At 47.5% G+C, this 27,180-nt stretch overlaps 1 protein-coding gene across 1 annotated transcript in view; it reads right to left on the reverse strand.

Moving 5' to 3' along the window:
- Ptprm (protein tyrosine phosphatase receptor type M) overlaps positions 1-27,180 on the reverse strand; it is a 681,698-nt gene that overhangs the window by 57,322 nt on the left and 597,196 nt on the right. The window contains exons 22-23 of the mRNA XM_032901727.1: positions 16,339-16,415; positions 13,986-14,022 (exon numbers count right to left, since the gene is read on the reverse strand). Coding sequence (XP_032757618.1) covers positions 13,986-14,022; positions 16,339-16,415 — 114 coding nt within the window. The remainder of the gene's footprint in view (positions 1-13,985; positions 14,023-16,338; positions 16,416-27,180) is intronic.

Genomic DNA, 27,180 nt, shown 5'->3' on the forward strand with positions numbered 1-27,180 from the left:
GGCCTCTACGCCATCCGTAGAGGCTTGAAGACCCTTCATCTTTACCTTTTCTAAGGGCCATCCTTTAGGGGGCTCATTCAAGACCCAGTACGGTTATCACCCGGCTCTCAGGGTCTGCCTTGGCTCGGTGATGCTGAACTGTTGCTCCTGACCCCCCGGCAGATCTCAGTCCCAAGTTTACCCGCTCAAGGTTTTGCTTCCCAACTTAGCTCAGCCCTGGTGGTCGAAGTTAACTTCCTACTTGCCAGTCGTTTCCCACTGAGCTACTCATGTGTCTGACCCTGCGGGCAGGCTCTTCTGTGAACCAAGGAAGATGTCACCTGGGAACCAGTTAGAGGTCGCTTGGGCCTCGAATGCTCATTTGCTCGGTTTGTGTGGTCTTTAAAATAAGGGGGTTTGCAAGCCGATGATGCGTATTTTCTTAATCTATTTCACACAGAAGAAGGGGTTTTAGTGTGAGATTTGCAATCTTGTCCTTCATCTATTTCCCTATTTCAACCTGACTACCTGGTTCAAATTACCAACCGATACCTGGGTAGGTTATCATGCAGAGATAAGTGTCCCCTGCCCCACTGCGCCCCCAACAATAGAGCAAACGTGACGGTCACCATACATGTGACTTCAGTAGCCCCTGGTGGGTGGGCATGGAGTGACAGTGACCATCATGAGCCTACAACCTTGAGCTGAATATACAAGGTTCCCATGGGTCTGACACGCCCCAGGGAGTTTCCATTCCTCTGCCCTAAACCTCTGGTTACTGGGAATTTCTCCAAGGGCACAGGGAAGTGCTTGTGCTTGGATGAGGATTCCCCAAACAGCAAGGAAAAAACTCAGGGGGCTCAGCGAGCCCCTCTGGAGGTCTGAACAGGTGAGACTGGCAGCTCTGCCTTGGGTTCCACTGGTGGTGGCCGGGTTGGCAGCCATAGAGATTTGCTGTGGCAGAATACTTAAAGATGTTCACACCGAGGGACAGAAGGTGACAGAAGGTGACAGCCGTTCATTGTCCTCCTATGGGACTCCATCACTTGAAAAGTAAGGCCTAGAAATTACAATATCAGCCGACTTCCATACATCCATTTCCTTAACAATGGTTGGCATATGCTGAGAAGGGAACGCTCGGAGGGGCTGCTCACCACCATCCGGCCTTGCAAAGAACAAGGACACAGGAAGGAAGAAGAAACGCAATCACTAGCCCAAGGAAGAGACACCCAGGGATGGGCACCATTGTGTAAGATGAGGTGAGGGATATTACAGATTACGATTTCAGACCCTGGTAGGCAAGCTCCACCGCGTTCTTTTCACATCTGAATCTCTGTACAGCATGTTCTTGGTGACTACAGTCAAGGTCCTTGGAACACTCGCAGGAGCTTACTTGAGTTTTTAAAAAGCCAGGTATAAATATCAATGCTGCCGTAGAGTACACAGAATAAAATTTAACATCTTTTGAGGGAGTCTTACTTCTGAGGCACTGTTTGAAGTGCTCTAAGTGTCCTATCTCGTTAGATTTACAGTTCGCCACCCTGTGAAATCAGTCCTGTGGTCTCTGCCCTTTGCCATACGATCACAGACAGGCCCCCGGGCAAGTTTCTGGGAGCACACTGATACTGAGCCATGAAGTTGGGGGAGACTCTTCCCTTCCCTCTTTCCTTCTGAAGATAAGGAGGGTCTCCCAGCAGCTGGGCTCCAGCTCACCCCCACTATCCTCCTGGTTCAGCAGGTCAAGTACCAGAATGAGGAGGCTGGAGCTTAGCTGACTGCCCCATCTCAGGAGAACTACAGAGCAAGCATCAGGAAGACAGGCGTGTACTCTGAACCACAAGAGGAAGCCAGCAGAGAAACCTGTGTGTCCCACACAGAAAAGCCCTTGGAAAAGTGGTTTTACATCAGGTCAGCTTCGCCTTTAATGTGTTTGCTGGCCTCCTGCTGAGACAGAATACCGTTCGCCTTGTGAGCAGGGCAAGCTCAGGCTGCCAGCCCTCAGCTCTCCAGCGCCACCCAGAGTTTTCCCAGGGCAAAGGCTTCCTGTCTCCTTCCCTTCAGTGTCCCCTACCTAGCTCTCATGGTGGCAGCCTCTACACCTAAAATATCATAGTGCCTCATGTCCCCCCAGCCCCCCCACCCTCGACCCATACACCCTGAAACCCGGCAAACCTGGCCCTGCCTACAGTTGCCCAATTGCTACCACTCACACCTGTTTCAGTGTACCAGGCTGGCACGATGCTTCATGTCCTTCGCGGAGACAGTGTGGCTTCTTTGAAGCTTTTTTTCAGAATGGTCTATGAAACGCCCCACTCCCCACAGCACCAGCCCAGCCTCAGCCTGGCTATGGAAGCTGGGTGTGTCTGGGGTCCTGCAAGCCATACCAAAGAGGCAAGGATGGGAAAGCGCCTCCCCCACTTTCCAGAGGCCAGTCATTGTCTAAGGGTAGTACATGCCCTTTCACAGCTGGCCCACGTTCCAGGACAACATCCAACAGAGAGCAGAGCCCTTCCAAAGGCAGAATGAATGGCTTTCCGGTATTAACTCCCTGGTGTTTAATGTCCGTGGACTCTGCAGAGAGCCACCTCTGAGAATCCTGCGGGCATAATCACCTTTCTAGCTCTAGACCAGACCTCCGCATCTCAATGTGGTTGTGGGGCACTGCCCAGAATTAAGAACTACAGGAGTCAAAGAGACACAGCTGGATTACTGACCCTAGAAGGACGGGGCGGCCAGCCTGCTCAGAGACCTTGCTGGGAGGTGAGACTTAGCGTTTGGGCTCACTGTGGGATACCCTGTGTTCAGCACTCTGGATGGTAATGCTGCAATCATTATCTTTTAAATGGAGTCAGAGATGCCTTACAGCACACCTCACTTTCCCGTATTAGATCCTGGGATAGGGTTTCCTGTCTCCTTTCAGACGTAGGGATTTGGTTTCATCTGTGTAGGGCAGTTAAGATACATTTCATTCGTATCACAGAATACCCATTTTAGTTACATAGATCATTTATGTGGGGGGATATATATTATCTGCCTACAATGGATAGACTCACATGCTTAAGATTTTTATGTTTTAAATTACCTGCGTATGCACGAGTGTATGTACACGTGTGTGTGTGTGTGTGTGTGTGTGTGTGTGTGTGTGTGTGTGTGTGTGACCACAGCTCACATACGGAGGCCAGAAGGTCAGTTTTCTCCTTCATAACCAAGCTGGCCTGGATGCCCTTACGTAGTTTTAGTTATAAACTGAAAATTCAAAAAAACCTAATCTCTTCAGACCTTTTATCGAGGATACCAGAAGGCTTTCTGGAGACCAGAACGTATCACTGGATGGGTGGTGGGTGAAGTGGGGTGAGGGAATGTCCTCCTGGTGGATAAGCAAGGCACATGCTACTGAAGACTTCACTGAGCCTCATGGGATACGCATGGCTCCAGTGAAGACTGAGGGTGAAGGTGGACTTGTTACCCCCCGAGAGAGAGAAAGGGGACACACAGGGGTCCTCTTGGAAAGAGATGAACTCTTTAGAAATATTGCATGATTACGAGGAGAAGACAGGTATTAAGGACTCCTACAAAGGCCAGGTGCCCTGACAGATTCCGTGCCTGGGCGAGGAAGAAAAGGTGAAAAGGAGAGAATGTGACTTATGGCCTTAGTAGATTTAGGTAGAAACTGCGTGTACTGTGGAGTTTCCTCAGGATGTGCCCAGCCTGCGCTGTGAGTGGCTATCAGCAACCATGGAAAGGGGAGGATGGAGGAGTAGGCACAGTGGGCTGAGGGGAAAAAATGGGACTAAGTCCAAGGATCAATGAGTCAGGGTCCAGAGTGGACAGGGAAAGCCGGGGAAACATAGATAGTGACTCGCAATGTCACATGTCACATCTATTCAGAGAAGGTGAAGGGTTGGCTCAGTGTGTGGAAGTGCTTGACCCTCAAGCCTGACGACCTGAGTTCAGTTCTCAAAGGCCATGTGAGAGGCTGAGCTGGTGCACATCACTGCTAGGAGGAGATGGGGGAAGGGAGACAGGAGAATTGGCCAGAAGTTTGCTGGCCAGCCCGGAGAAGGTACACAAAAGAAATAGCAAGAGAGGCAAGTCAGGGAAAGCAGACTTTCAAAACTTACCTTCTATCCTCCATTGGCCCCCTCTCTGTCTGTCTGTCTGTCTGTCTCTCTGTGTGTGTCTGTCTGTCTGTCTCTCATCTCAAATAAACAAAAGAAGTGTTATTTACCATAACAGAGAGGGGTGGAGTTTGAAATATACTATGATACGCTAGGACCCTTTGAATGGGTGGGATTACCAAGTGAGGGACAGTCCAGTGTCAGGAGCCCTGTGTGAACACGACTATTGAAATGCTGGGATCATTGGTGATGGTGTGGATCAGGGGACACAGAGGGGGCGTGCAAGGACAGAGGGAAGGGGAGGGACCTCGAGATGACATACCAACAGATAATCCGGGGTAACTTGGCTGACACCGGCCCTGGCTTTGGTGGGTTCTCTGGCTGCAGGCCAAAAGCCACGTGAGGCAGAGTAAGGCAGTGCAAAGAGCCAGGCCCGGGGTTTGTGTGTTGATTGTATAAGCCCCTGGTACATACAGAAGAGTGGCCCCAAATTTCTGATCTGTTATTGGTACTGTTGCTGTAGACCGTGAACTAAGGTAGGCGTTATAAAGTCACTTGCTCAACAGTCAGGGAATTAGACATCTGGTACTGCCATAACACTCAGACTCATAATTTCACATTTAGTGGCTTTTCAGTTTTTGCAGAAGCCAGACAACGTACAAGGTGAAAGGTGGCTCCGTGCCTCCCAGATGTGTGATAACCGTGGCAGGGAGCGCGGCTGGCTTCCGCATTCATTATCCTTAACATCACTTATTTGATAGAGCCATTTGCTCTCCCCTGAGGCTACTCATGGCGAAGTGTAGAAGTTTTTGAATAGTCTTGGTTTCAAGTGAGGAAAAGAAGAAGCAGAACCTAGGTGTCTGGGTACACGGGTTCAATTTGCTCCTGTTCCAAAGGTGAAGGCTCTCATGGAAAAATGACTACTTATGAGAGACAAGGAGGGTCCACTAGAGAGAGAGACAATGCACTTATTCTACAACTGGGTGGACTGGCGAGTATGCAATTTAATCCGAGCTTGAAATGGACATGGTTACATGACAGGATAATGATAATGATTTCTAAGCACAGCACTGAAACAAACCCCCTTCACATCTAGAATTCCATGGGGTCATAGGAACAGTTCCCCAGTCCCTGGAACTTTAATTGTTGAGTGCAAAAGAGAAGGAACTCAGTGCCAAAGCTGTAATAAAGAGTGTCTTTTTAGGAGTGTCAGGAGGTGTGACTTGATAACGCAGTTAGACAGTGTTTTCACTTTAGAGAGCCCCACGGTCCCCCCACCACCTGCAATGACAACCCCTGCTTCCCCACAGGAGGTGTTTTTACTGCAGGGTCACTCTGACTGGCAGGTACATGGCTGTACTTTCTTCTGCAGGGACTGGCTGTGTGTCACCCCCAGACCTGGAGCGCAGGTGTCTTTCAGTCACATGCCTCTACCCCACATCACCCACACCTCTCCTCCTAGGCTGAAGTACAAATGAAAATCCTTTTCTCTTACTAGTTTCAAGGATTATTTGTTTCTGGGTTTAACACAAACATATGAAATTCTGATTTGACATTCAACAGTGAAAGACAAAGTTAGGTTAAATTAGGAGTAAGCTATAAATCTATATAAGCCACATACATACATACACACAGACACACAACATACACACACATACATACACATACATATGTATACAAATGCACACATACTATATACACACATACATATATACACACATACCTACCTACACACATATACACACACACATAAGTATACACATATACACATACATATATACACACATACCTACACACACACACACATAAAAGTATACACATATACACATACATTCACACATATATATATACAGACATACCTACCTACGTGTGTGTGGACATCTGTTTGTGTGTGTTTCTGGATACCTGTGGGCCTGACGTATATGGAAGACAGGGGACATTTTCAGGTGTCCTTTGGTATTTTCTACCTTTTGTTTGACACATGCTCTCTCACTGGCCTGGGACTTTCCTATGTAGGTGAGGCTCATGGCCCAGAGGCTGCTAGGGATGGCCCCTGTCTGCCTCCCACGTTACCACCGCTGGGACCCAGGCACATGCCTCCACCACTGCCTTTGTAGGTAAGTTTAGGACTTTAAATTCAGGTTTCTCTGCTTGCAGGGGCCAGCACCTGACCACTGAGCCATCTCTCCAGCCCCGTACTTCCCTTAATGAAGATGCATTGAGCTGATGGCTGTGGTCGTCCTGAGATACCTTACTCTCATCTTCCCATTTTAAGAGCCATGGTCGCCTAACACTAAGTTGATCCTTCCACAATTCGCCATGGTTGTGGTTTCTTCCTTCTCTCTCGTGTCACATACGCTCATGGTTCTGCTTTCCTTGATCTTTGGTAGAATGAAGTTCCCACATTCCCAAAATATCATCAACTAATATCTTAAGTGCCAGGAAAAACAAAACAAAAAAAGATGAAGAAAAATGTAAGAATAAAGTGAATTTCTGAACGCCACCTTCCTTTGCCCACCCAACCCCCAAAACTTTATACAGGAAAGTAAGTAGTATCTTTGAGATCTAAGCTTGTCATGCTTTTTTTGGAGTGTGTGTGTTGGGGGGGTCATAGAGGATATCTTTAGTTTTGTTCCTTTGTGTTTCCTGTATGTACGTGTTTGAGTATGGAGTGTTTGCATGTGAGGGTATGGCATGGGTAAGGTTTCAAACATTGTCTTTTCCAAGGCGAAATAGGTGTTGCCTCCAGTTTGTGATTGAGTTAACTTTCTATTTAACCCGAATTTACCTTTGTTCAAACGTTTACAGTGGTGACAGTCTTAGTACTTTGAAGGGAGTCTGGGGTGTGGGCGAGACACAGGCAGCTCTCTTGGCACATCCTTCTGGAAGGGAGCAAGCAGCAGCAGGGTGCAGAAGGCGCCACTTTCATGATGCTACGTGAGTGTGCCGTGAGTGGTCACTGTGCATGGGACAGAGCCTGAACTATCCCCGCCACCGGGAGATGTGCGTTCCAGATGGGTGGCACCATGAGGGCGGGTAGAGTGGGAGCTAACGTTGACTGAGAGGCTGCTGGCAGAGCTGGTTTGCAAGCCGCACCCTCTAACTCTATAGTGACCATCCTCCTTGAATACTTCCTGGGGTGGAGGGTGTTTTGGATGAGTTACCGACAGGAAGCATGTCTGCATACAGAAGGAATGTTAGGGCCAGCTTTCAAAGATCCGATTGTGTGAGTGAAGTGTGGTTGTGAGTGAGATCACCGACGGAGAACTGCTCACGAAGCTCAGCACTGCAGCGTCTCGGGGAGAGCTTCTGGGACCCCCACCTACACCGATCCGTCACTTGGATCTGCTCTCTGTGGACTACACTCAGCACTGTTCTAGGATTGTTCCTCCACCGCAGCCGAGCAAAGCCTTTCGGCTGGCAGTGGCGCCCCTGTGAGCACAGAGACTCCTACGGTGCTCGATGTGGAGGGTGGCCTGGTAAAGGCAGACACAGCGAGTCTGAGTGGAGCATGTCTAGATTAGGCCCCTGATGAACAACTGTAACACAGGAAAGAAAGATCACAAGCATGGCGGGCGGTAGGCAGCGACCCCAGTCTACGAGGCAGAGCCACGCATTGCTTTTGTGGGGGCTCTTGGTCCCTGGTCCCTGGCCCAGGTTTCACGCTATCTGCTGGGGAAGCTGAGAGAAGGCACAGAACAAAGTGCTAAAGCCACAGAAGGGAGGAATGTGACAAATATCCAGTCTCCCCCTGGCTGTGGTGCAGAGCATTCCTCAGTGTTGGTCTCCATAGAGAACTCTCAGAAGCCAGTGCAGGTACTTATGCAGGCTGTGTGGAGGGGAGCAGAGGGGAGGCCGTCAAAGAGAGAAAAGGAAGAGTCGACGCGCAGCGTCTGGAGTGGCTCGGTAACCCAGAGGATCTGCCTGCCTTTTGTCACAGGAACGAGAGAGAGACCTGTGTTGGCATGCTTCGGGGCTAAGGCAGTAGAAGCTTTCCTTAGTCCCCATCTTCCTTAATTAAGCTTGCCTTAGTACACAAGTGGGATCCTCTTCTATTGAACAGAAAAGGAGAGCAAATCTAATAAGTGATCAGAATAGAGATGAATTGGCTCCCAAGACATAACAGAGGGCAGGTTCTCTCAACTGCTCAGTGGCAGCGGCGAGCCGAGCGTCAGGAGATTTCCAGCAGCCAGTTTTAGAGAGAAGCCAAGAGACAGAGTAAACGGAGTTGATTCTCTTTAAGAAACAAAACAAAACAAAACAAAACACTGGAATGGGGCAGATAAACTGTCTCAGGAAGCAGTGGCCTGTACAGCAGAGCTCCTGTGCAGGGCACTGTTTGAAGACAAACTCCGCCTGCCTTGCTGAGGTCACTGGCGACCTTGTGGCTGTGTGCTGAGCCCAGTCTGTGGTAGAGGTACAAAGTGGATGGCTGAGCTGTCCCTTCAGAGGAAAGCCAGCACTGTGGGGCACGCATGCAAATTAGGTCATAATTCTTTCTTTTCAAAGGTCTGAGCCTGAACAAAAGAGAAAGAGGTGACCTTAAATATCTGTGTGTTTAATTCCGTGTTGGCAAATGTCCCCTAGTAAGTCTGCTGTGTGGTATTGGCTTTCTTCTCAGCTGAGAACTGCTCGCCGCCTTCCCCATCACGAACGCTGCTCCACACGGTTGGCGGCATCTGCGTACGTGATTTAGGTCCACAGGGCACTTACACACATTTCTTCCTCAGGTTCCAACTTTTTCTCTACTAAGAATCCCTAAAAATCATTGAGGACGGACTGGGGGACTCAAATTTTTTTCCAAGTCTAAAACTTTGTACTTCTTTGTCTTTTTAACTTTAAGTGAGATACGCACCTAAACCCCTCTTAAAGATTTAAAACGTCTTTGGTGTGATGGTTTCAGATTCAGTGTGTAAGGAAGATCATATACTGTTCATCTCTTTATGTCTGGCTGACTTGATATGTTATATAAACATAGGTATCATATTATAAATATATATCATGTTTTAATTAAATATGTATGTATCATATTTATATTATCCATATATCATAATATATATGATATTATATCATATATATACATAAAAATTTAAAACACCCATCCATTCATCGATGGACACTGGCTCCATATCTTGGCCACTATGAGTGATGTAGTAGGAAACATGGGCTGTATGTTCCGATTAGCTATAGGATAAGATCTTTAATGCCCTTAACCACAGAAGAATGATAGACACCTGGGATGATGGACAGACTAATTATCCTGGTATGATTACTCTATGATGAATATGTAGATTGAAGCACTCTATTCCATAAACATATCAGAATAAACTGAAGGGAAAATTTAAAATTAAAACCAAATAACGAGCATTTAGGCATGATTCTTTACACTAATCCTTACATTGCTCTGTATGAATCAAGCCCCATTGTTTACGTCTGTTCCATAGGCACAGACACACAGACGCACAGAGGCGGCCGGGACCCTATCCCTCCGTTTAAGGTCCTTGAAGGTCTCAGAGCAGGGTTAATAGGAAGGCAGGTCTGAGAGATGTCAGTGAATCAGATCACTGGTCAATTAGGCCAATGACTTTGGGCAGAAAGTTGGGTCATTAAGAGGAATTTCCTGGATAAACTGTCACTAAGACTTCATTCTGAGAAAGCAGTGAACAAGTGCCCCGGGCAGCACTCCCAAGGGTGTGGCTGCAACCCCTAGTTCGTTGATTTCTGTTTGTGCAGAAACCGCACAAAATTTTCTTTTTCACAGCCTCGTCCTCATTAATGGTGGAAACTGAAGAGTAATACTCCATTTCACTAGGGAGTGTTGTTAAAACAAGTCTCAAAGAGGATATAAGGAATGGAACCATTACCAGACCTGCAACCCACTGATGATGCAGAAGCCACTCGGCCAGGAAAACAAGAGAAGGGGCAACAGAGAAGTGAGAGGTGAGGGAGAGGCTTGCTTGGGGTATGCTGGGGCCAGGCCGAGAAACAGAAGCTGTGCACTGAAGGCCAGTGCTGTGATGAAATAAGACAGTCCTTTCAGTTCCACTGGCAAACAGTTTCAAGTGGCCATCACCATCTGAAGGCCAGGATGTGGGAACTCAGTTTTTCTTCAGAGTGTGGAACGGGTGCCAGAGCCCTGACAACTCTACACCTCAGGAATGGCTGCCGTGGAGAGTGGGGTGCTCTCCTCGCAGCTTAGCGCTGACTACTCCTGAGGCCTGGGAACCTATAAGCCGATCCACCTTTCTGAAACACACGAGAAAGCCAGAATACTCCCCCAGACGTCACTGGAACCATCTACTGTGCTGACCCCCTCAGAAACCCTCGCTGACTTCTGCCATGTTCACAGTGAAGTCTGCCCTCCCAGATGCAAATCTCTGAAGCCAGAAAACCCCTCCAGGTTTCTCCTTTTCAAACTGTGGCCAGAGGGTGGCAATGAAAACTAATGCAATAGGACACAGCGTGGGGAGGGGATGGGGCTGCATGCACAGACAGGTACAGTACTGAAGCTGAATGAGTTTCACAAGACTGACTGTTTCTGAAGACCTATCAAGAAATGTGTTCTGTGGAATGGGAGCTGGGCAGCCCTTTCCTGAAGAAAGAGACAGACGTGTCACAGGAGATGGGACAGCTGTGCATTTGCCCCGTGGGACCAGCATGACTTCCCACCTGGCTGAATGCTCACCACTCGGGTGAGCATGGCTCTGGCTCATTCCTGTGTGTGCTTGCGATTCCTGTGTCTTAAGCTTCTGCACGGCATGGGGCGCTGACCAGGGGGTTGGTACTATCTACTGTCAGTTAATGAGCCCTGTCACTCCTCCTAATGTCCTGGTTCTGACACAACCTCTGTCCCTGCAGAAGGCTTCATGTTGGCAGCAGGTGTGGACTCTTCTTGCCAGTGTGGCCTGACCAGAGACATTTCTACCTCCTGTTATTTTTCTAGATCCCCGTGAGTGCTCATCATCCAACATGAGGGCCAGCACCGCATCCTCTGAGACAAGGCAGATGGGGAGGAGGTCAAGGGGACAGTGTCACACTGTCTGTCTGGATGCTGTGTGTCCTCCCAAGGCAATCTCTAAGAACCGTGCCAAGGCTTCTTAAAAATGTCCAGCTCAGGTTTCTCCACATGGGAGGGAGTGAAGTTCAGGCCTTGAGCTTTTACTAAAGAGTTTACTTTTTTATTGACTAGTGAGCAGGCTCCCTTAGGGTCGTCGAGGCCAGGGAAGGGGGAGGTAATTCTATGACACCCTCCTTCCTAACCATGGAGCTGCGCTCTGTCTTAAGAGTAACTAATGGCTCACAGGGAGGTGCCATTCACATGGGTGAATTTGATCCTCACCATGTGAGGTATTGGGAGTTCAGGGCCTGTTCTTCTGTTTCCTAGCTTGCCTTCCTCATCTACAATCTGTGGATACTCTCGACGCCGACCTCTGTACTCACGCCAACAAGCTGGTGAGTTCTGCCCAGGGATGGAGAACCCGTCTGCATAGAGAACTGCTCTGCTGATGCGAGCTACCAAACACTCCTTCCACCTTGATACACTCAGGAGGCTCCGATAACTCCCATGACAGCACAGGATTTGAACCTTGTGACTATGGGTATGTGTCTCCGAAGCAGCTTATTTTAAGGAGATAAAACACCGATCTTGGGACCTCTTCATATACGTTTATCGAGACTTTTGTAATATAAATACTAAAATGACAGGACGATCAGCAGACATAAGCTTTGGGGAACATGCGTAGAAGAGTAACATACTAGCAAGCAGCCCCCAAGAGAAAACAGCAAAAGCTCAGACCCCAACTGACCATGGCCCACACTATGAAAGGTTAGACCTCTAAGGCCTTTCAGCTTGAATTTGACTTCGTTTTAATAATCATTTCTTAAACTCACAATGGCAAAAATGTTGGTGCTTAAGGGGATTTTAATTAAGAGACATTAATTAAGAGATTATATCGTAGAAAACTTGCTTTCTGTGTTGTGTAGCAGTAAGAAGCCTTATTAGCTAGAAGGGAGACGCGGGACCCTGCACACACTTAATTATGTGGATCAGGAGGACGGGTAGGTAGGGCAGGCCTGAGAAGGCCAAGCTCCCTTTCAGGAAGGGAGGCCCTGAGCGCACTCTGGAAACGGCTTGCTCAGGGTGAGGAGGCGCAGTGTGCAGCTGCACCCGAGGGGCAGCTTCTGGAACACGGGTGACACTCGCCACCAAGCCACGGTGTCAACTCTGGGAGAATAGCTTCCAGGAGCTAAATGACACTAGGATGCCAATTAACAACCACTGACCAGGCAGTAAGGATTCAAAATGCTCCCAACACAAATGGAAAACGTCTAAGATATACCAACCATCCTGACCTGCTCATCACGTATTGCAAAGACATACTGAAGTGTCACGCTGTGCCCGTAAGTGGACACAATCATGTGTCAGTTAAAAACAGGACCACACGAGAAGCAAAAGAGACAAAGGAAATATAGATGTAACAATGAAGAGGAGAATGAGGGAGACAGGGCGGGGGGAGGCAGAAAGCAGGCAGGACCATGCTCACAAACCACGCCCACCATAACAGAAAACCGCTTGCAGACTTTGAAGCTTTCTTGCATTGTCTTTCCCTAAAAGCTAAAGCAGGATTTTCCTAAAGCCCATTTTAAAAATGCAGCTAAACAATAAAGCCCTTTTGTAGAGATGCCCTTGGCTGCCCATCAGGAAGCCAGTAGGAGCTCCTTCAAGCACAGTGAAGGAGTGGTTGGTCCTTGATGCACTCCATCCCACCTGCTGCTCACTTTGTGATTGTGAGGCAGGATCAGATCTGAGCTGCCCCCTTGCTGTGAGTCTGGAGGCTGAGATCCCTCTGCCCTCCCTCTAAGTGGGCAGCATCAGAGACTCTCCATCTATGGTCCTCCAGTTTGCTGAGTCCTGAGCCTGGCATGTTACGATGGTGTGACTGTCACTTAGATGCAGATAATGTTCATACTGGTCCATCAATCAATGGCCTTTTGGGCAGAGAAGAATTAATAGGGTGGACAAGAGTAAAGCAAAAGGTCTGGTTTAAATTAGATCCTTTCAGTCTTCAGAAATCCTCCCACTGTCATTAAGGCCAAAGTCTGATACTGGTGGGAAAATCAATACTGACGGGTGTGGGCGGGCACGAGGGGAGACATTGCTTTGTGTGTATACCTGGGATACGTGCTGTGTGTTAAAGAGACTTGGTGAAAATCCATATTATAATGTCTTGGGAATAAAATTGGTTGTAAGAGCATGAGCTTAGGCGTGAGGGTTCATTGCTCTGAGTAAATTCTTTTTTTTTATGTCAGTGCCAGGCACTGGGGGACATGGAGTAAGGAGGGATTTAAGTCCTGCATCCACTGATGGGGGACATGCATCAAACACTGGGGGACATGTCCCTGCCGTCCCTGGATCGAGATCACTTATTGTCTTCCTGCTGACCAGGAGCCACCTTGCTAGAGCAGCCTCCACCTGCTCCCAACATTGCCCCTACTCAGATACACGTGGGCCACCTCACGGCTGCCCCCTAAAGTCAACCGCTGGATAGACAGTTGTCAGAACGGACTTATTAAAGGGCATTCTCCTCTCCTGCCTCTCTCCATACGCGCATGGGAAATATAGACTACGTTCTTGCAAATGTTAGACTAACTCCAAAACCACTGGGGGTTGAACTCCATAATTAATCCTTAGGGTCCCAACATGCAGTTCTGAATAAGTGACTACAGCACCAAGCTGTAAAACGAGGGTACATGTGCCAATCCCTAAGGACACGACACCTGCATAATGTGTCGCACGTTAAATACTTTCATGAGGGCATGGGCAATAGGTTCCAAGTGACTGAGGCTGGCAAGCAACAAAACACAGGTAAGAGCGGAACATGAACTTACCTTGGGTTGCGATATAATGGTTGGGTCGATGATAGCCCTGAGGATAAGTGAGAAAAAAATTAGATAAGTTTAAAGTCATCAGGTGGCACCGGAGTCACATGCTGGGTCTGTGGAAATGGTGGTGCATCCAAACGCCAAGAGCACTGACTTACTTATTCTGCAAGGCTGATACTTTTGAAGGTGTCCGGGAGACAGGAAGGACACATTTCAAGAGCTGAGCTAGCTCATGCTGTCCCAGGATGGCCCCTGTTACTAGTACCTTAGTTACTAGTCGTCTGATAGCTCAGTTTCCGGATAGAAGAGCTTTGAGTCTGTCTTCCTAAGCCAGGATGCATCCTGTACATCCTTCTAGATGGTATGCAGCTAGTGAGAGCGACTTCATCCTACAGTGGCCATGAGATGATGGATGAACAGCAGATGCTATCAATTTATGGATTCTCTGAACTGAAACGACCAAGCCTCTTATTAAGGTGCGAATGGCTGGGAATGTGCAATAGAATCTTGTTTGCATTTCGGATGTTACTGGCCATGTGCCAAGGACTTAACTCATGCTCTCTTCTATCAGTATAGACAGTCTCATCAATAGCAAAGCTCAGAACCAAATGCTGCTCATACGCGATTATATAAGACCCCTCCCTTTAATCATGACCCTGTAGGAGGCAGGAAAGATTAAACTGGGGCCAGAGAAGTAGAGGCATCTTCAGAGAACTATCTGGGAAAGATAAAAGTCAATTCAGGGAAAATTACATCCTGTAATATACTGCATCATTGTGGGCCTTAATACATCTCTTTCCAAGGAGATTACCCTAAACACTGTTCCCAAAGATAACTGGAAAACAGAAAAAAAATATTGTAGGAAAAAAAATACAGACTTCTCAGATACTTTAAATATCTGTCAGATTATTTTTGCTCTCCAGTCAACAGCAATGAAGAACAAAGGCAGTGATTCTCTTATACAACTGATTTGGCTCTCATCTCAAAAGCCAGGATTGTGACCTCCATTCCATAGAATTCTTTAGAGGGTTACTGGTTTGTTAGCAGTGAATTCTACACGAGAAAGAGCTTTAACTTGCTTATGTTGCAAATCTAATTCCTTAGACGGTGTCTAGGAGGCGGGAAGGATACATTTCATGAGCTGAGCTAGCCCATGCTGTCCCAAGATGGCCTGTGTTACTAACCACCCTAGTCCTCTCATCTGAGTCACGTATCAGCCAAGCATCCCCTTAAAATCCTGTGCTGTCAACTTGATACAAAGCTGGACGTGTCTGAGAAGTGGAACCCCAGTTGTAAAAACGCCTCTAAAAGATCGGCCTTGTCTGCAGATCTGTGGGGCATTTTCTTGATTAATGGTGGCTATGAGAAGGAATATGATGAAATGCTGGGAATGGGGTCCACACCACGAAAGCCGTTTGTGTTTCTTGTATAGCTTATGCTCCCGGCCTAAAGGCAACCTGTGTAGCGGTTTAACTCTGCATGAAACAATGTTGCTATGTTATGGCTGAAGGTGCAGGGACAGCCCTTCTCATTGGTGACATTAAGCTGTGTATTGGGCTTTGAGGCTTGCCCACGAGGTTGTTGTGGGGTTTCCAGTTGTGTGGCATTGCATTGGCATCGGGAAAGTTTGGATTTGGGATTTGGGGATCAGAAACGCCTAACACACACATGCACACGGGTAAGATGGGTGTCTGGAGGTGCTAATGGACTGAAAACCCAGCCCAGCATGTAACATGTCTGGGAAGAACACAGAAACTGGATCTGTTCAAGGAAGCTTGAGCCTTGCAGGGAACCACACAGTGCCCTGAGTTTCTGCTTCTGATTTCATTCATCCTTTCAACTGAAAACAGGCTGTCTCTTAAAGAATTTATCCTAATGTAAGACATTAAGTTAACATGACGCAGGATGAACAAGGCAGCCATCTTCAATAATTGAACAGCTTGCATTTTTAATGACACGCCTCGCTTGCCTTGGAAGTCCTGGTGCACAGCTGTGGATGACTTTGAAGGCAAACTTAAAAGCAAGGCGGTGACAGGAGCCTGCAAATCACCACATTAGCAATTAGAGGGTTTTGTCCCATTAATATGCAAACATTTTTAAAGTTGTTGACAAAAAAACGTAAAAACATTTTCTCGGTTCATGTAGTGTGGGTAGGCAAAGAGGGTGTAGGACGGAAATAAGACGTTTATCCCCAAATAGGCTGACTTGAGACAGCAGTGACCGCACATTCTGTGGCGTGTGGGGGGTAGCGAGACTTGCTGCGGCTGGTCACTGGCACACGTTTACCAGCTGCACAGCAGAGTCTCATGTGTGCTGTGTGTCGGAATGTCTGGTGTGCTGACTGTTGTAAGATACTTACATCGATGTAATTGCCATTGATATAGTCCGAACTGTTGTCTCCTTCCAGCATCTGCAGCCGTACCCGAGAGTGATCATCTGTGAGAGAGAGAGAGAAAGAGAGAGAGAGAGAAAATGGACAGCCATTAATAAAGGCAACCCCTGAGGCTGCCCCTCACCTCAGAACTGTGCAGCACACAGGGATCCTCCCCAGGCACGAATCTGCTTTCCAGATTGCTGCAGTTTGGAATTCAATATCCTTTGGTATCAAACCTACAATGTGACTGTGAATTGCTGTTTCCACGTGGGAAGATGAGAATGTTCCCCCTGGTACTTCCTACCACAGTGATTTTCCTCATGCATGGATGAAGCAATAAAACATATGATGGGTTGGAACTCTGAAAATGTGAGCCCAGGTAAACCTTTCTTCTTTTTAAGTTTGCGTATCTCAGGTATTTCATCACAGTGATGGCAAGTCCACCAACACAAGATAGTAAATATTACACACCTAAACGTCCTCTTTTGCTTTTGAGCTTGGGATCTATAGATCTTATTATTATTATTATTATTATTATTATTATTATTATTTATTTTTTTTTTAGATAATGGATCTTTCTACTTTCTTGATCATGGAAAGACATACAATATCGTAAAATCTAGAAACTTCTACTTATAACCTAATCACTCTTAACCCACAAGAGTTAGTTCTTGGGTTGGAAGCTCCAACAGCTTCCCTACACCACCTACAAGGCCTCGGATGCAGAAGCCTGCTGATAATGCCCACCTTCAAGACAATAGCTGTAAGTCCTCCGCCTTCTGGGACATTTGGATGGAGACTGTCTTAGTTAAGGTTTTCACTGCCGTGATAAAGACCATGACCATAAGCAACTCTGGAAGAAAGAGGTAACCCCAGTTCATATGTCTCAGGGATACCAGGACAGGGACTTAAGGCAGAAGCCCAGTGCAGGGGCTAAAGCAGGGGCCATGGGGGACTGCAGCTTACTAGCTTGCTCCTCATGGTTTGCTCAGCCTGCTTTCTTATAGAACCAGCCCAAGAGGTAGCATCACCCACAATAACCTGGGCGTTCCCACATCCATGTTCTGTTCTATTAATATAGACAGTCTCGGTAATAGCAACACTTGGAAGCAAACACTGCTCAGAACAGATTATGTAAGACCCCTTCCTTTAATCATGATCCTGTAGGAGGCAGGAAAGATTAAGCTGGGGCCAAAGAGGCAAGGGCCAGAATGGGGAGAGACTAGCTCACAGTGAGGTATTATGGTATACCCACTGGAAAGGGTCATGGTGCCAAGTGTAGGTGAGGGTGTCATACAGTGTGAGCTGTCAGATGCTGATGCTGAACATGAACGTGAAAAGAAGTAGCTATTATGGAGTAAAGAGGAAGATCCATCTTATATATCAGTAGCAAGAAGTTGATACTATGTGCATCCTGGGGGCTAAATAAGGATGTGCCTAGCAATACTGTTTACAACCAACAACAACGTTACTACCTTATCAAGTTGATGCTACTCAGTAACCACAATGAATGGACTACAGTTACGAACACCAGACTGGATTAGCAGCAGTCACTACTCGTGCACAGTGACTGAGCAATGGGCCATGAGTACAGAGAGGAACTGATGTTCCTTAATTGAAACATTTACATGCATCACATGTGTGCCTATGGAGGCAAGAAGAGGACACTGGATCCCTGGAACTTAAGTTGGGAGCTGCCTTGTGGCTGCTGGGAACCGAACCCAGGACCTCTGGAAGAACAGCCAGCGCTCGTAACCGCTGAGCTAGTACTACAGCGTTATATTATTATTAATAATTAATAATTAATTAATAAATATTAATTATATTTAATGTCAATGACTTTAAATTTAAATAACCATATTAGCTAAATATTTACTATATTGTGGACTTGGTATGACAGTGTAAAACAGCCAACTTACAATTTCCTATTTATTACATGTTAAAATGACAATATTTGTGCTATACTAACTTAAAGAGTTATTCTACATCCACACTTTGTTTCTATTTAGCATGCCTATTATCAATGTTCTGAGATGGTTTATATATGGCTCATATTATACTACAGGCTACATTTGTTTCAGGGATGACTTTGCTGGGAGGTATTCCAAACAGAAGAAAAAGGGAAAATTACTACTATAAGATTCTCTTTCTCACATATGGTATGTATGTGTATGTTACATATCTAACTCTCAGAAGTCATGGACATCATGCTAGGGAAATACACTGTCACAGACCACATCCCAGTCCAGCAGTCTCTATTTCAGTGGATGAAGCAGCAGGCTGTGATCAGAACAAGGGTGCTGGCTACTGTCTAGGTCTAGACTTGATTGGTGGCTTCACGAACTTTTGCTTTATAACAATATGTGAAAGCATCTGCCTTCAGGATGTTATGCTGTGTGAAGCACCGTGTGCAACAGAATAAAAAGGCAACCACTGTGAGACTCTGGCCACGAGGCTCAATGGCAGGAAACTACACAAAGGAATAGAATGGCCATTATTTGGGCCTGGGATGAGTGGGGGCCAGAGGACTTTTTAAAGAAACTCTGTGCAGAGGTTCACGTTGCAAGATGAAAAGAATTCTGAAGACGGGTGGTGTGATGGCTGTTCAGTTGTGCGAGAAGGCAAATGCTACGCTGTGTGTAGTCCGTACAACTCAGAAAGCGTGAGTGCACTCGGTCCATCTCTTCCACCTCTACTCTAACCCTGACCCCTCCATGGAAACGCCACCTCCAAGGATGGCAAGGACACACACGGAGCTCCAGCCCTGAGTCCTCTGCTGGAACCATGGCCCTGGCATGGCTCGCTCCCTTTCGCTTGTGGGTATTGGCAGTAGTAACAGGGACGCTACTTTGGTGATGGAGAAGTCACAGGTTATTGGTGTCTATTTGCTAGACACTGCTAAGAATTAGAAAGAGGTTCTGACATATTCTTGTGGTGTTAAAATAAGAGTGAACATCGAGAACTGAATCTGCCTTCTAGGAAGGTACAATTGTTCCTTGGTATATGGTGGGGTTTGGTCTCAGAACTCCATAAATGCTCAAATCTATGGATATTCATAGTCTTTTTATAAAATGTGTACATTTTGCTTGTAACCTAAGCAAACTCTCCTGAGTACTTTAAATTATCTCTATGGGGTACAATGGAATCGCGAGGTAAATCGCTGCTCTCCCTTACAGTTTCCGGCATAATGACTAGAAATTTGCACCTGTTCAGTATAAGCACAAGTTTTCCCCCAAAATTTCAATCTGAGGTTGGTTGACTCCTTGGATGTGGTGCCTAGCAAGATGGTGAGCTAACACTATAAACAGGCTAGCCTCCAGGAGGAGCCAGCCTACAGAAATCACAGAGAGGACCTTTACCAGTGGAAAGCAAGGTGGTTATCGTGTGTTGGCCTTTCTCCGTTATTGTGGGTGTGCTGTTTAGTGCCAAGTGTCAGCTTGGCACAGATTAGAGTTACCTGGAAAATGGCCTCAGAGTGACTGCCAAGTTAGGTGGGCCTGTGAGCATGAGATGATGTTAATTGATGTGGGAAGACCCAGCCTAGAGTAGGTGCCACCATTCTGTGTATTGGGGTCTCAGACTACGCATGCACGAGCTCGCTGTCTCCCTGCCCTTGAGTGTGGGTGTGGCCAGCTGCTTCACTGTTCCCTGCCTCGGTTTCCCCATAAAGACACTGTGACCCAGAACTGTGGGCTGAAACAAACCCCTTTTGCCACCAACTTGCTTTCCTGTGGTATTTTATTATAATAACAGAAAGGGAAGGAGGCTAATCCCTCATCCTTCTATAGGTTTGTGTGAAAATCATCCTTCCTAAATAGCAATGTAATAAATAGGAGGGTATATAATACATACATACACACACACACACACACACACACACACACACACACACACACACACGCTGAACCACCATGGAAAGAGGCAATGTGAGTGACCCTTTTAGGTTCAAAGCCTCTGCTCATTGCTGCTGTGGCTTCCAGCATCTAACCTGATAGTAGCCAGTGAACCACAAAATCAACATTGACTTGTTGGGAACAAATAGTTTGCATCGCCAGATTTTTTTGTTTTGTTTTGTTTTTGTTTTTCAGATTCTACCTTCTCTTAAGTCAGATATGTACTGAGATGAATACACCATAACCATTCTTTTACGGAAGCGAAGTTATTCTCTGAGGTAATCGTGAAGCTGAGTCCTAGCAAAGGTTTGTAAGGAGATGCTTAGCATCTCCTAGCATGTAACAAATGCCACCAGGGTCATCCAGAATGAAGAACGAATGCCCAGACTCACGGACAGTCCCTGTTCTGAAGGCCACCAGCTGGGCCTTTCTAGGCCAAGGACCTGGGCATTGTTGTTGAATGGAGGAGAGGAGCGTTCAGAGAACGCCACTGGTCATGTATAAATTTGGGAAGTCCAACAGGATCTATGGCTACCGGTTGTTAACCAGGGAAATGGTATGGCCAACACTTCAAAGACTTAGTATTTCTGGAGGTCCCAGCCAGGTAAGTTTGAGATGACTCAGACATCGGCATTATTGACGCCCATCTATCCTAGCCCGAGGTTTTCCCCTGGTTATGCCAAAGCTCTTTCATATTCTTATTTTGTGTTGAATGAAAATATCGGAATTTCCAGAATCCCAGATATCTGCATTTGAAAGATCTCAATGGTGGACTCGGACGTCCTTGACTCTGCCGAGCTTCAGTAAGGAGGGACATGTCTCCTCTCTTAGGACTGTTGGGAGGACTAAGTACAACCATACACGTCAGTCCTGGAACAAGGCCCTGTTCATTCCTTCATCAGTCAGATTTTCCTCGCTGAGACCAGACGCCAGAGAGAGAAACTCAGAGGAGCATGTTCCAAAGCTTCTGAGGCCTTGGTCTGTCTCTGGCGGAGCAGAGGGGACAGAGGAATACAGGAGAGGCCCAGGGAAAGCAAACAGTAGCACTGAGGACGACATCTCCAGTGACCGCTGCTCCTGACTTTCACCAGTTCCCAATGAGGCCGTCTATGTTAGCGGCTCTGGCAGGGGATCTATCCACTGACGGTGTTAGAGTCCTCAGGATCGGATTATCGCCCAGACCCCTCAGCCGGGAACCAAGTCACTAACAGTTCCTACTCCCCTCGTCTGTGGGAATGAAAGCAACATTCTGGTTTAAGTTTCGGAACAGAATTCAGAGCCCTGAGAGCATGCGCTGTGCTTTGAGAACAGAAAAGCTTAGGAACTGAGGGCTCTAAGTAGCCGGCCTTTGGGGGTGGAGGTGGGGGTGAGGACCAGAACAGCGCCTAATTTTGAAGGGAAACAGGAAGAGGTCTGAGTCACACTCATCAGCTCCCACACAGGGATCCCCAGGCAGCTACTTAGTAACTTTTCTATCCTCCTCCTGTGCTGTGAATCAAAGAGCTTAAGATCCCAGGCTCCGGAGCCAGCCAGAATCCTGGTGTGAACCCTGGTCCTGTCACTTTCTGGTTATGAGACCTTGAACGGATTAATTAGTACCTCGATTTCCCCTGCTGTAAATGGGATCAGTAATACTGCGGACGTTTCACAGCATGAGGGTTGAGCGAGTTAATAAAATGTGTTCACAAGAGAGGGAATGCTAGCCATCATAGTTTTAGGGCTGAAAATGGCATAGCCTAAGACCAGATCATTTTTACCTGGACTATTTTGTCTGTCTGTCTGTCTGTCATATAGATCTATGCTGACAGAAGCTTTTCTAAAGCACTTTTTTTTTTCATTCATGCCCTAATCATTCAGTGACACCAACAGCTTGATGTTGGTGATATAAACACAGGCCTGTTAATCTGGTCATGAAACGGGATTGACAGGATTGCCCTGGCCTCAGTCTGTTTACCTGGAAAGGTTACTGTGGCAGAGTGAAGAAGAACAGTTAGAGTCAGCACATCCAGGGCATGTGTGCACAGTGCCCATCCAAGGCATGTGTGCCCATCCAACGCGTGTGTGCACAGTGCCCATCCAACTCATGTGTGCCCATCCAACGCGTGTGTGCACAGTGCCCATCCAAGGCATGTGTGCCCATCCAACACGTGTGCACAGTGCCCATCCAACTCATGTGTGCATAGTTTGCCGTCCTTATCTGCGCCCTCCACAGGCACAGGTGTGGCCGAATTGAAAATATGAGGAAAGTGTGCTTGTGCTGAACCAGTACAGGCTTCTTCTCCTATGATCATTCCCTGGACAATACAGTGAAATGTCCCTTCATTCAGTACCTACACCGTGCTGCGTGGGACAAGAAGGGCAGAGATTATTTAAGTTGCCACAGTTAGTAGGTGGCCCTAGTTTACATGCCCTGCTCTATGTAAGGGCCTGTGGCTCTCCTGGATACACTGTGTGGTAACTGGCAGGAGCAGGTTTTCCTGAGGCTGAGACTGAATGGGACTTTGACACACCACAGCTGTCTCCATGTTCTATGTCGTCTTCATAATCAGAAAAAAATTCTGACTCTGCTTTCATTAGGAAACAGAAGCAACAGAAATGAGGAAAACAAATGCGCAAAGCCAATCACTTCACAGCTTGGAATAGAAGAGCCTCGAGTAAACTTAAATGTTAGCAGGACTGCAATTAGGAAGACGATGCTCCAGGCCATTTCCTCAACTCTACTGCACACATTTCTCCTGGATGGATATGTATTGTTGAGTTTATAATTAGGGAAAAAGAAGTCATTTTCCATGTATGCCTGAAGTGCAACCAAACAATATATACAATATCCTTATTATAATAATAAAATGATATAAGATAAACATATGTAATAATCATATTTATCAATATAAATATAAAAGGAAAAGTAAGTAATAAACGAGTAACGATTATGTAATAACCACAAGTCAGAGTTGTTCATCACAAAATCAACATGCTCAGCTACTTTGTCAAACTCAATCTGCGGAAAGACTTCTTATTATTCCCCCAAAACTTTAACTAGAGAAGATGTGACAAATGCTTCAAAATGTCCCCAAACTGCCCTCACTATGAGCTATCCTCATGTAACTGCCAACCTCAAGTCCATTCCTGGTCTCTTCTTCAAATTGCTCCCATTTAAATAGATAGTCTGTCCATCGTCAGCCACCTGTCCATCTGTCTGTCTATACCTGTCCTTTTTCTGACCCCACATTCCATCCAGACTCTGGGTTGGTCAGTTTTTTTCCTGGGATGCACCTTTTCTGATCTGTCCATCTGTCTGTCTATGCCTGTCCTTTTTCTGTCTGACCCCACATTCCATCCAGACTCTGGGTTGGTCAGTTTCTTTCCTGGGATGCACCTTTTCTCACCTGTCCATCTGTCTGTCTATACCTGTCCTTTTTTCTGTCTGACCCACACCTTTTTGGTCAGTTTCTTTTCTGACCCTTTTTCTCACCTGTCCATCTGTCTGTCTATCCTTTTTCTGTCTGACCCACATTCCATCCAGACTCTGGGTTGGTCAGTTTTTTTCCTGGGATGCACCTTTTCTGATCTGTCCATCTGTCTGTCTATGCCTGTCCTTTTTCTGTCTGACCCCACATTCCATCCAGACTCTGGGTTGGTCAGTTTCTTTCCTGGGATGCACCTTTTCTCACCTGTCCATCTGTCTGTCTATACCTGTCCTTTTTCTGTCTGACCCCACACTCTATCCAGACTCTGGGTTGGTCAGTTTCTTTTCTGGGATGCACCTTTTCTCACCTGTCCATCTGTCTGTCTATACCTGTCCTTTTTCTGTCTGACCCCACATTCCATCCAGACTCTGGGTTGGTCAGTTTCTTTCCTGGGATGCACCTTTTCTCACTTGGGCTATTGGTATTTTGGGATAAGAAACTGGCACGTGAAGACCTGGTGATAAAAGCTACCATTTACTGCTGAATAATCACTGTCGGTTTGCACTTCCCATGCGTGTGTAACCTGCATGCGCTGAAGGTGAGCAGTGTGGTGCTGAAGCAGGCCTATGGGTGTATCTAGGAAAGGGGAGGGGAACAAAAGATGCTTAACAAAGGGGGCCTAGTCATAGCTGACAAGGGGGTGAGGGCGCCCACATTCACGCTCTATAGCATGATAGCAGCCATTATCATTCAAACAATTATTCCGTATTTTGTCGGGAACTGGAAGCGGCGGACTCAGAGTTCCATATAAACACTTAAGGATGGAGAGAGGAGAATTACTCATATGATGTGCATCTGTGCTGTCATCAAGATGGAGAGTTCTTATGCATCAATGGGAAGGAAAGAGGCCCCCAGAAAGCCACTGAGGAAGAAAAAATACCAAACAATTAAAACAGGTCTCTGTGCCCTAAATCCTCTAAATGTGGTATTTAAACTTTTTTGTCAAATGGCGTTATAAGTAGCTGCCAATGCTTTCACACCTTCCTGTTACGTAGATCAATATTGACAAGGGCTTTACAGTTTTAACCCACGCGATCAGGTATTCCCCGTGCAGAAAAGGAGCCTGCAGTTGACAAGCGTTCATCTCTAACCAACTCTCCTCCTCTCTCCCTCTATCTCCCCTCTCCCCCATGTTAAATATTGATGACATAGTTAAGTATTGAATTGGAATCACAGTGACTGAAGCAATATCTGGCCTCTGAGAGGTGACTCAAAATTTATTTAATTCCCAAGCTACTTTCTGCAAAGAATGGAGTTGCTCCTTCTGTAGTTACCTCTGGCCAAGGGCTCTGCTGCTCCTGTAGCAAGTTACAGCCTGTGAAAGGCTCCCAGTGAGCATCACCGGGAGGGGTGCTGCACATACTCCCCCTGCTGTCCGACTCCACTCAATTCCTCTAGACACTAGGCTCTGAGCAGTAGCCAGCAAGGAGGCCCTGATTCTCACCTCAGGGGCGTCTGGATGGAGACCCCACCTTACTGTTGGTAGGTTGCTGCCCTGCCTTGTTTGTGGCTTCTCCACTTCTCCTCAGCAGGTCTTACTAGGTACTGCTTGGAACTTTCAGGGACCCCTGACTCTAGGTCTTCTCGGCATTTTGATTTTATCCCACATCTTCCAGGGTGTGCTGCTTCAATCTGCACCGACTGTCCACCTGAATTTAATGTTAAAGGATCCTGTATCCAGCTCCTTCTTATCTAACGAAACACTCAGTTCCTTCCCTCCCACTGCCTTGAAGGCCATGACAGCTGTAAATAGTCTTTACAGACCTGCTGGAGTTGCTCAATTAGCAGAAAGAGAAGGATTTTGCTCCAGTATAAAAAATCCTGGAAAAATACCCTTTGACTTGGGCCATCAAAATCGGGTTTCTGGTTAAAGCGATCTGGAGGGACAGGTGAGGGCAAGCAGCCCAAGTTCTGATATTGATTAGCTGATGCACTGGGGAAGCCAGTGTGCTCCAGCAGAGGGCAGACTCTGCACTGGGGAAGCTGGCTTGCTCCAGCAGAGGGCAGACTCTGCACTGGGGAAGCTGGCTTCCTCCAGCAGAGGGCAGACTCTGCACTGGGGAAGCTGGCTTCCTCCAGCAGAGGGCAGACTCTGCACTGGGGAAGCTGGCTTGCTCCAGCAGAGGGCCGACTCTGCACTGGGGAAGCTGGCTTGCTCCAGCAGAGGGCAGACTCTGCACTGGGGAAGCTGGCTTCCTCCAGCAGAGGGCAGACTCTGCACTGGGGAAGCTGGCTTCCTCCAGCAGAGGGCAGACTCTGCACTGGGGAAGCTGGCTTGCTCCAGCAGAGGGCCGACTCTGCACTGGGGAAGCTGGCTTGCTCCAGCAGAGGGCAGACTCTGCACTGGGGAAGCTGGCGTGCTCCAGCAGAGGGCAGACTCTGCACTGGGGAAGCTGGCTTGCTCCAGCAGAGGGCCGACTCTGCACTGGGGAAGCTGGCTTGCTCCAGCAGAGGGCAGACTCTGCACTGGGGAAGCTGGCTTGCTCCAGCAGAGGGCAGACTCTGCACTGGGGAAGCTGGCTTGCTCCAGCAGAGGGCCGACTCTGCACTGGGGAAGCTGGCTTGCTCCAGCAGAGGGCAGACTCTGCACTGGGGAAGCTGGCTTCCTCCAGCAGAGGGCAGACTCTGCACTGGGGAAGCTGGCTTGCTCCAGCAGAGGGCAGACTCTGCACTGGGGAAGCTGGCTTGCTCCAGCAGAGGGCAGACTCTGCACTGGGGAAGCTGGCTTGCTCCAGCAGAGGGCAGACTCTGCACTGGGGAAGCTGGCTTCCTCCAGCAGAGGGCAGACTCTGCACTGGGGAAGCTGGCTTGCTCCAGCAGAGGGCAGACTCTGCACTGGGGAAGCTGGCTTGCTCCAGCAGAGGGCAGACTCAGAACTTTTCTTCCCTTCCTGGCAAGGGTGTGCTTGCTGCTGCTGGCAATCAGCACCAAGTCAGTCTTTACGGAACCGGCTTTCCAACCGGGACTCCAGCATCACCCACCTTCTGTTTGTAGGATCAGCATGGCCTGCTGTTACAGCCTCCCCCTCCCTGGGGTCTCCATGTGCTCCCCCACAGACTCTCACTGTGCTTTCTTATCTGACCTGAGTATGGGCCACATGACCCACTAACCTGTTTCTGGCACCAGGCCCCCTTGTGGCCGTTCTCAGAGCAGTCCTTTTAACTGTCCACCAACAGAGCATTTGAGTGCTTCAAAATGTCCCCAGGCTGCACTCGCTGAGAACCTCAGGCCACAACTGATCTCTTCTTTTCATACTTGTTCTCATTTGATGACACAGCCTATCTGTCCATTAAAGGAGCATCAGACTGTACGAGATTCTTTTAAAGCTTGACCTATGGGGACTGGCTTATTTGGAGGTGTGGGAAGGACTCCACATTCTATCCAGAGGGTTTTTTGGGTCGGTTACTTTCTTTGAATCTACAGCATATATTTTCACACGTGGGCTACTAAAGATCTCTTAACTGGGT

Source organism: Rattus rattus, chromosome 4 (genome assembly GCF_011064425.1).
Source record: "Rattus rattus isolate New Zealand chromosome 4, Rrattus_CSIRO_v1, whole genome shotgun sequence".
Taxonomy (NCBI): Eukaryota; Metazoa; Chordata; class Mammalia; order Rodentia; family Muridae; genus Rattus; species Rattus rattus.